We start from the raw sequence: 11,160 nt of genomic DNA on the forward strand, positions 1-11,160 counted from the left end.
AGTGGCATATGGCATTTTTAAGTTAGATGTGAGAGTAATTTTGTCATTGCCCTTCATTGTGACCTTATCCTTTTATTTCTTCAACCCAAAATGTAATCATTTCTTCCTATTGATCATTCCCACCACATTTAATTAAAATCTGTCTATCCGTTCTTGATTTTGACCTTGACCTTTTCAACACATAATGTATTAATCACTGCAGCAGCCTACTGTAGCTAGACAGACCAACAAACATTATCGTATTCATGTAACTTCATCCAACGATTGGTGAACCACCAGACAAAGAAACATTGTCAGAGACAGATGAGTGCATTTATTTTTAGAATGCAATATCTATGCTCTTTATTGTTTCGCATTGTTTGAGTGGATTTATCATCCCTAAAAATGTTTACGGATTCTACACACCAGGTCAACCTGGTGAGTTATTTATCGTCCTACGTTAAGAATATGCTTTGGCAGTGAATGTTGACTGTACGGAATGCAAAGTCCAATTGCATAAATAATTTAGTAAATTAAGTAAAATGTTGGTCTGACTTAGCCTGGTGAAACCACTCCCCAGGCTTGGTTGTGTACTTTAGAAAGTGAAGGTCTCTTGTTTTGTAAATTGCAACACCTTTTGCGTGCAACACAAGCCTCACTAATAGTGTTATATTTATGCAGTATATGTATATACCAGTGTTGAACAATATAACTTTATACCACTTTTTATGCTTGTTCCGAAAGATGAATGATACAGGTATTGTTGTGTGCTTCCTGTATCCTAAAAGGGTGATTTATACTTATTTGCATGCTGGTGATTTGCACCAGAAATGGTTACAAGCTCACAGCGCATGGTGTGCACTAGCAAAGTATAAATCAGGCAGCTCAATACTTCCATTATGTCAGTATTTTCACACGTCTCCCCACTTCCTGTTACTACTAAATGACTACCGTAACTACAAATTGTATGAGTGCAATTCATTAAAAAGGGTCATGCAACAATGTATAAATAAGCCTTAGCACAAGCAGTTTTAATTGTTTTGCAACGTTCTTGCATGTGTGTGTGCATGAGTTAAAGTGCAAGAACGAGAAAGACAGATACATGCACTATACAATGTAAATTCCATTTTGGTAAAGATGATGCAATGAAAAGAGCAGCACGTATCATTCTCTCCTTTACTCCTTTATTTTCACCTTTTTTGTAAAAAAAACAAACCAAAAAGCAAATTTGGCATACAGATTCACATTCACTTGTCACAGCTAAATGTGTTTGCTTAAGTGCAGGTTCCACATCCTTTACTGGTCAGCCACACCTCCCACTGAGATTAAACATACTGCTCTGGGACTTTTAAAATTAAGAGTCATACTCTTCCCCCATACATACAAAAGAAACGGTTTGACAAAACAAAAACATTCAAAGCGTGGTATGGCCTGAAGAAAATAAGTAATTTAGCCTAGACAAGTAAACAAAGAGGAAAAAACGGAACTAGCATGCATGCACAACATTTGTCAATAAGCCTCGAGTACTTTGTAGGAGGAGAAGGGTTTGACGAAATGGTAGTCCAGGTTGCCGCAGTGAGGGCACTGCTGGACGTTGCTATACTCGGAGAAGTACTGCATCCCCACACGCACGTCTACCACCGGCTTACCACAGTGCTTACAGTTGAGGCGGGCCTATGTTTACAGGGAGGAAAAGATGGGAGGTTTTTTGTCATTCATTGCAGATGCTTCATTCAATTCACCATGTCAGTTAATCACAAATACCAAAACTCTATTGATAAACTCTTGTCTATATACTGTATACTCTGTTCTACAAAATAGGGTTAAGCCTAATCACAATCTATCTACAACAGATTAACAGCCACACACACACACCAGTTGTACTGTATGTACCTGGCAACATGGTGAAGCAGCCAATATGTCATATGTGTACATGGTGCCCAGTTGGTGCCAGCTGCCATCCCACCGCGACTTGCACTTGATGCAAACTATTTTATGGACTCCTTCCAGACAGTCCACACAGATGGCATAAAGGTGCATGAGTCTACCTGTTAACAATGAAATACAGTCAAAATGTTAGACAAGATAGGATAAATACAGTTATGACTCTGGCATTTCATTGGCTGAGGTTATCCAACTGAGGGCTGGCATATAAGCTTGAGCTGTAGGCAAGGACTGATGCAGCAGAGGTTGGTTACTGATGGCAACAAATGCTGGGTGATCATTTGTTTATCACATACCCATAGCTTTTAGTCATAAAGATGGTCAAATCGGCCGCAGCGAGGAGGTCATAAAACAGATCATTGTGCAGTGACACTTTGAGCTTGCGCTGATTGGTCAGCTGTTCGTATATATTTAATCTTCGGTCCTGGAAAATACACCTAGAAAACTGACACAGAAGCAGAAGTGCTACCCAGGCCAGTACTATACGGTAACTGCATTTTCATTTCCCCAACAAATAATCATTATCCAAACAATCATCAGTCTATAACTTCCTCGTGAGTTAAATATCAAGACAGGCGGACACACATGCACCCGTAGCTTTCCAGCGATCGATTTCTAATTGGTCCGTTTAAATCAAATTTAAAAAGAAACATGGCCCATTCCCCCTTTAAAATAATATAATCCATTGCCAAATAAACACTACATTACAATCAAAGTACCATTTCTAAGAATAGATTGTTATTCAAATATGTTAATTAATCTGCTCCATTCACCCTGAGACAAAAGTACTCAAGGAATAATTATTCATTCTATTATTATTATTCATTCAAATAACGAATGATATAATTATGCATTACTGATCATGCAATTAAATACAGTTTGAGTAGATCAAAGAAGCCTCATTTTGTTGTCCTAATTTATTTGTCCAAATACATGTACACATGTTGTTATTCAAATAACATTTAGTCATTAGCCTGCATTTTAAACATTATTTTAAAACACAAAGCAAAATGAAGTGACAAATTAATTAATCTGTCTGTCTGTCTTCTTTATGAAAAAAAAAAACAGTGACTCATTGCATAGAGACTGAACATAATGGTTACAACAGGCACAGTCTAATAATGGTGTGTCTTCCTGTGCATTTGAAGGCTTTCATACAGCTAAATTGGGTAATTTAATTAGCAGTTATCAGGCTAACTGGCTTGGATCCCTACAATAAGCCTACATATTAAAAAGAAAACATTTCTCCTGTTTTACTGTGGGGGGATTATTGCTTTCCTTCATCCTATTACAATGGCTATACAGTATACTAACATATCTTGAACAATGCCAACACATGAATGATGTGCTAACATGCTAACACAAGATTTGTGTACCAACATTGATAACAATGCCTATGGAGCTTGGCGATGTGGTAAGCTGTAGTAGGCAACATGATCTGTTCTGTGATGTCTACTGTTCTGTCTACTTTTGTGGGGACATGCATGGAGACAGACAGTTCAAGATGGCTAGGCTCATATGGAGCATGACATATAAAAAAAGGTTTATATTTAAATCTTTGGTGCCACCTGCTGTGTTCCGATTGATAAATACACAAGTGTCAGGTGACCTTGAATCCCATGCTGACCTTGAAGGTGGCAAGGGACGTCATACTCAATCTCGTCGTGGCGTGATGGGCTGAGGAACAGGGTCCCGTCCACCAGGGGAAACTGTTCAAAAACTGGCAGGGCCCTGTGACACAGGGCACAGTTGACCACGTTCCGTTGACTGGCACTGAGGGCCGACAGGATAAACCTGGAGGGTGAGAGTAACAACCTCAGGGTAGTGGAAACTGGAAACACCAGTGGAAGATCCGATGGCTCTAGTCTTCACGTTTGAAATACATAATGCAGCCATGGTTTACGTAGGGTATCTCTGTGGCACATTCTGCTACTTGGTCATTGAAGATCAGAGAATTCCTACAATATACAACTCATTCCATATCATGTCCATATGATATCAGACCGTGTATGCGGACTATGCACCTAGTGTTGAAGTGTCTCTGAGTAAGACACTTAACCCCGAACTGTTCCCAGGGCACTGTATAAATTTGCCAACTGTCCATAATAGTTGGGATAGGTCAGGAGAGAGAGGGAGATGACTAGATCTTGTTGTGCTGGTCATTTTGAAAGTAGCTCTAAAGTCAAAAACGTGTGAGGGATAGGTTAAATGCAAAATAAACTTTTCAATTATGTGCAAGATGTGACAAATACCCCAACAACTAAAGTTTATGTTATTGTTGAAGGTTATTGCTGCCTTTTTCCTCTTTACACAGAACTTGTGTGTGAGACACTGTTTCCATGGGTGTTAAACCCTTTGCTGCCTTCTGCTGCCTTCCATATCATGGGTAAATAAGAAGATATATATTAAACTACTATTACTATACTACTATACTTTAACTAACTGCAGTATAACACATTTCTGTAAAGCAATTGTTCATTATTATGAGCGTGGTGACTAAATGATATGAAGATGAGTTCCCATTCGGCAAATTATGCAACTTTATTGCTGCATAATATTTGTTTTCTGTGTGAATGCACACAAAAAAAATATTTTTTTGCATGATTGCATGAAAAGAAAAAGTACTATAATCACATGAACCCTAGAAGATTCCCTGGGCATGTCATCGGCAAGCTCACAATGCGTTGCTATGTGCTTGTATATTTTGTTTATTTCTGCCAAATAAATTTGGAGTAGAGGGGAAAAAAAGGACGGTACCAAGTATGATCCCCTGGGGGCTCAGATTGTCATTGTGATCATTTAATACCTATCTAATACCACACTGGAATGTTATAAATGACAGGAAACATTCAAATACTGCTGAACTGAATGACGACTCATCGAGGAAAACTAATAAACACATGGTGCTGGCTGCCCTACCACCTGTCCTTACACACCTACGCAGATCCTCTCCCTGGCCGGCCTGCGCGTCATCCTCCATGCGGACATGGTAGGTGTTGAGCTTGTGGCGAGGGATGTGTGTGAGCAGCTCTGAGAGGTCCAGCCTCTTGAGGAACTGCACTGGGTGAGGGTGTCCACTGTCTCCCACCCCGCCATGGGTGAGCCGGTGGGGCAGCTGGAGGGCGAAAGACAAAGAGAGAGGGAGAACGGAGCTGGGATCCAGGTGGGTTCCGCCACCGCCGGCTCCTGTGGAGCAGCCGGCACTCCGAGAAAGGGCTCCTCCTGTCAGCAGGTGTTTCCGCTGGTGCTCCAGATGCACGGCTGATTTGAGGAACTCTCCCAGGTGGCGGGAGCTCCGTGAGCCTCCACCGCCACCGCCTCCCAGTGCCGCTCCAAAGGCAGCGGCCGGGGCGGGGGAAAAGAATGTGAAGCCAGTGGGAGGGGACTGTCCCGGGGAGTCACAGGGAGACCTCTGTGGAGGCCCCAGGTTGAACAGTCCTCCTCTCTCTGTAGAGTTCTGACGGTCCACTGACTGCCGCCGAGGCAGTTCCTGGCTAGAGGCCCTGTGGGCCATCTTTCCCCCTCCAACACCCCCAGGTGGCTTGCTTTTCTTGGGTTCCTCAGGGGGGCCGTCCCCGGACCCCAAGCCCCCGGCCTTGGCCAAACTCTTGTCCCCCGGCTTCTTCTTGCGGTCGTCATGCACACGTCTGACCTGGTACCAGTCTGTGTCTTTCTTCAGGTGTCCCTGTCCACAGCGACAGGAGCAGAAGCGGAAAGCCAGGTCATAGCCCTTCTTAGTCCACATGTTCTGCCGACACTGCTTCTCGTTCCAGGAGCGTGCCCGGCCGATGCAGTTGAACTGGACTAGGATGGAGCTCTCCCACTCATAGAAGCACTGCAGATGCAACCAATTGCCGTAGGGACAGATCTCGCTGTTGCACAGAACACGCTGGTAGTCATCCTTTTCCAGGTTGATGGCACGGCCCAGGCTGCACAACAGAGGGGTCGCACAAGGGGCCTCTGTATAAGTAAAACACAGGAGAGGGGGAATGTCAATTAGAAAGCCAAATTCTAAATTTAGCGTAAAAGTGAGAGAAGGGAGAAACTGAACAGTTCAAATGCTTTTAGATTCAGATGACAGATTCCTAGAACCATGATACTGGTGGAGCTGATGGATGATCAAATGTACTGTTCTTCAGAAAGAATTATATAGTAATTAACCTAATTTGTCAATTTAACATTACTATATCGTCCTGTGTTTGAATGGAATGTCTCAATCTCTTAGAAACTTTGTAAACAACATCTAAAGACAGTTTACAACACACAATTTCAGACAACTACTACTGAGGGCTGGTTACCAATGCTGTACTGTGTGTGTGTGTGTGTGTGTGTGTGTGTGTGTGTGTGTGTGTGTGTGTGTGTGTGTGTGTGTGTGTGTGTGTGTGTGTGTGTGTGTGTGTGTGTGTGTGTGTGTGTGTGTGTGTGTGTGTATATATATACTGTGTACATTTCTCCATGCTGCACATAATCAAATAAAACCCATAGAAAATATTCATGTTTACTGTGTGCCTCACTGTTGTTTTAACTTAAGGGTGGATCACAGAGAAGAGGTTGATTAACATCTTTTAACTAATGATGCTAGATTTTTTTTACAGATTGTTGGGTGTGATATCACATCAAGTATGCCTTCATTACAACATTCCTATTCAACATTGGAAACCACTGAACCAGCACTTAGATTCTAACAATGGCACTGATAAAAGGATGCATTTCATTTGATTTCTTCTTTTATTGATCACTAACCATGCACAATTAAGATCAAATGCACGAGAGATCGCTACAAGCTTACTTTTGAGTCCTGGGGTACAATTACATAACTACAAAACTGTACTACAGTAAATGGTCACAAATGCCCCCCAACAAAAGCCAAATATCTTCAAAGACCTGGTTGCGACCTGGTCCCCAGACTCCCCACCAGCCGACCACCGGAGCCCACCACTTTTTCACTCCCGACTGGCCTCCAGTACGAAAAAGCCTGGCCCCAATTAGTGGCATTGAACGCCAGCCATGGGGAGTCCCAGATAACAGGCACCAACGGCAGCCAACTATCTCAATTGTACACTCATTGAAGCCACATCACCGGCGACTAACCTGAAGAAGTAACCATGCAGAAGGGGTTACTACAGTACTAGAAGTGATCAAATGAATTACTGCACAAAGTTAACAGCACTAACGTTTTGTTTAATCATTAATTACCATACTATTAATAGTAATAAATGAGTAAACTATCCTGTATGTAGTCACGAGTCACGACTCACAATACATTTTTATAATGATATCGGTCTACTATCTCTGTGGTGCGTTGTTCTGACCTCTGCCCTTCCGACTGGGCCTTCGGGATTTGGGCTTACTTAAAACATATATATATTTTGGAAATATTTCATGACAAAGCCATATTGTTGCTTCCATAATTTTTATAATTCACTCTACTCTTACATCTACCTACAAGCAGTACAGACTAGCATGCAGCAATATACTGTAAACAGTACCTATAAGTACCTACAACAAGAGTACCAACAGTATCTACTATCTACCGTACAGTAGCTATGCTACAATCATAAGTAAAATGTAGCCAACAGAACAGTACCTACAACAGTGCCTACTGTAAAATATGCAGTAGCCTACCTATAATATACAGTACCTAGGCTACAATCACATCTAAAATCGACAGAACTGAACCTACAACAGTACTGAGTGCGTACCTACAATATACACCTGCCTACCTGCTGTAGGCTACTGTACAATATATACAGTACCTACAAATATTGCATACATTACCTACAACAACTATAGTAGGCCTACAGTAGACTAACAGAGCCTAAACATCTGTAAGCAAGCAGGGACTAACTGCTTGCTTCACTGCACTTCAGTGCACCTGCACCTTCAAACACTGAATGAACTGTAAAATATGGACATCAAAGGATAAGCAATATGCAACCTTTTCTGCTTTTCAAAGAACATTGTTTAGCCTACATGTATCACTTTCTTGACATGAAGCCAGTCAAGGCACACAGAAGAAAGTCACCCAGGTGTGATGCCAGCCTAGCCTAGCCTGAGTGATAGGGGAGAGTTGAGGGCGTGTCTAAAGATAACACACACACACACACACACACACACACACACTAATACAATAATGCCTGTGCTGCTTATCCGACTCACGAGGCAATCCCTGTAGAATGGACACAGTCTGTGTTAATTCATCCATATGTTACTGTAACGATAGGGTACTGTGATATGCACATTTGGGGTTTTCAGGCAGTGCTGCTGGTCAACCAATAGACAGGTGTCCGAGTCTACATTTCTCAAGGGGAGATCATCTCACCACTGGCTGCAGATGTTTAAGTTGTAACATATTATTATACCATATTATTATTTGGTTCAAACAGCGTCGTGTAGCCGATGCATTGCTGCAATAAGTTCCGGGTTGTTGTTGCAGCTTTTAGCAGCGCTGACTCTGAGGATTTGACTGTGTTTGAAGTTGAACTTGAGTGCGCAGACAAGCAGTGAGGATGTTAGAATGACCCTTTGGGCGACGAGGCCACTACCAAAAAAAAGAACTGCACATAATGTGCACGTCACGAAAACGAGACATTGCTAAATGCAACTATTTGGATGTCAACCGCCAAAAAAAACCCCACGAAGAAGAAGAAGAAGAACGGGACATTGCACACTTGACTGCACGGGCCTTGTAGCCACGTTCGAAAGATGTCGGTCAGCGGACAGACAGCCGCATTTGACATTCAATCCTGCCCAATTATGGCATATTGTTCGAGACACCCTCTCCCTCTCCAAGAGTAAACTGATCTTTAGCAACCTTTACTAGTCTGCGTAGCGTTGCAATGCCAAACACCCACCTAAGAACAAGAACTTTATTCAGGTATGCAGTTATATGGCCCAGGCCCACCATCGTGATGGTCTTACCAGTACCACTCAAAGTGCGTTCGTTTCGAGGTGCAGCCGTCGCCCCCAGTGGTGCTGCCGCCGCGGCGGCTGCGCCTCCTGTTGCGGCCGCGCTGCTGCTAGCTCCATTTTCTTGCTCATCTCCACTACTGTTGGTGCGCTTGCTTTTCTTCCCCTTGTTGCTCTTCTGGTTGGGCATTTTATACAGATATCACTATTTAAAGCCAGTATAAGCCACTATCAACAACTGTCAGCGACGTCTAACATTTCTGTGGATTCCATGTCGGGGCTTCTCGCCTTTCCGTTTTAGAGACGCTGCAGTTTTCTTTTCTCTCGATTGTGAACGTGGTGGTATTTATGGTTTCAATAAAATCCACAATCTAGCTTTTCTGCACTTGTGACAGCAGTCTGTAAGGTAACCTATCCGAGAGAAGGCGTGTCCATGTCTTGTTTTGATTCCTGCTCAAGAATCGGTCAGACGCTGTTTTCCACAAGCCCGCGGTGACGTAAGACGCTAGCTGTCGCTGATGTGTTGCCATGTCGGCTTATTATAAGCGACTCTATTGATTAATTGAAGTATTTATTAACAGTTTGCAGAACTGTCAACTGTGAGTGGACGACACCATAAAGTATTACACTTGTTTACAAGAGGGCCCACCATTTACACTTGATCATAACATTTAGAGATATATTTAGAGTATAGCCTAAGCCTACACTTCTATATAGCCAGGGGGGAGGGGGCCATATACAGTGAGGGGAACACCTTTTCCCGCTCACTGTATAATTTACGGGGCCAGTTTTGAATTGCAGCCGTCCATAGGTTTTGAAGGAGTCAAGGGATTCGCATGTCTTAATGACTGTTGGTAGGGCGTTCCACATTTTGGTGGCATATAGGAGCTAAATTAATTTAGTCCCTTGTTTGTGCCGAATCTGGGTTGCACCTGGTTTGTTGAACTCCCTCTGGTGTTGTGGGTGTGGACTTCATTGACATTATAAGGAACTATTTAGACAGGTACATGGGTATCTTGGTGGAGTAGCGAATCTTGTGGACCAGACCCATTGCAAGATGCTATACTCTGTCGTCAACTCTAAGCCATTCCAGCCTGTCAAAATGGGCAGGGGTGAGGTGGGTTCGGGGAGTGAGGCCAAGTAGTAACCTGACCAGTTTGTTTTGGGAAGTCTGGAGCCTTGTTTTAAGGGCCTTTGAGGTGCTGTCGTACCAGGAGGTGAGGAGGTGCATGCGAAGAATAAACCTTGTACTAGGGCTCCTATTATATGGTCTTAAAAATATATAATTTATATATAAAAAAATAATAATTGGCATCTGCCACTTGACTTGTTGACTTGATTGACATCAAAAAAATGCCTGTCAGCTCAAACCCACAATGCAATACTTTGTTTTCAAGAGTGTTTTGCCCATATGGCAGTAGTAGCATTAAAAGGTTACACACAAGAAAACACTTCCAACTCCATTTCCATCCCTCTATTTCCCATTCCAAGTGTGTTTGTCTTATATAACACCATCACCGCTATTCCAAAGCCCCCTCAGGTACATTTATTGTCTCCACCAGGCCGAAGGCATGTGGGGAGAGTATGTTTTGCACTCCGTCCGTCCGCGTGTCCGTCCGTCCGTGTGTGTGTCCGTGTGTCCGTGAACAGCTAATCTCGGCCACCGTTAACCCGGTCGATGCCATATTTTGCACACACACTCCCTGGATGCCAACCATGAACCTCTGCCCCAAACTTTCCAGAACGGCCTGTTATAGCGCCACCAGGAGGCCGCTTTGTGCAAAACAAGTTTTTGCACAGTACACCTACAGATTTTGTCCAAACATCACGCAAATTGGTACACAGTCTCTCTAGAGCCATTCAACGAAACGGGTCTTTCAGATTTATCAGACTCCATCCTGATTGGTTAAGATTGGCTTCCAAAGTTCACAGGAGTGCTCAGTTTCAAACAAAATGCTGCAAATCATGAACACATCGCGTGATTTCCGTGAAATTGTGCACCCACATTCCCACTAGGCCGAGGACGAAATGCCACATGAACAATTTCAACTCAGCCTCAAGGTGGCGCTATAACTGGCCGAAAAGTGTTTTTACCTCTAACTGCACGGATCTGTGGATAACCTGGTGGAGACCTGTGCCCGGAAGGGCACTTTTTCTAGTTTGTTCTATTTTCAGCAATGGGATCATCTTCTTGATAGATCTTGTTGAGCCAGTCATTTTGAAAGTAGCTCTCAAGTCCAAGAAGTGTGGACACTGGGCACCCCTGCTGTATAGCTTTGGTTGACGTTTTTGATTACGTTGGAATATGGCCATTTTATCACTGGAAAG

The 11,160-nt window shown here is 43.0% G+C and overlaps 1 protein-coding gene across 1 annotated transcript; it reads right to left on the reverse strand.

Moving 5' to 3' along the window:
* Positions 1-1,153: 1,153 nt before the first annotated feature.
* Positions 1,154-9,255, reverse strand: heca (hdc homolog, cell cycle regulator). Its single transcript, XM_083789701.1, has 5 exons — positions 8,845-9,255; positions 4,860-5,883; positions 3,551-3,717; positions 1,873-2,027; positions 1,154-1,653 (listed from the first exon to the last, which is right to left on the reverse strand). Exons 1-5 carry the CDS (start codon positions 9,020-9,022, stop codon positions 1,489-1,491), a joined length of 1,689 nt encoding a protein of 562 aa, XP_083645827.1. The 5' UTR covers positions 9,023-9,255; the 3' UTR covers positions 1,154-1,488.
* Between the last annotated feature and the right edge of the window lie 1,905 nt (positions 9,256-11,160).

This window comes from Protomyctophum parallelum (assembly GCF_964188405.1).
Source record: "Protomyctophum parallelum genome assembly, chromosome: 19".
Classification (NCBI taxonomy): Eukaryota; Metazoa; Chordata; class Actinopteri; order Myctophiformes; family Myctophidae; genus Protomyctophum; species Protomyctophum parallelum.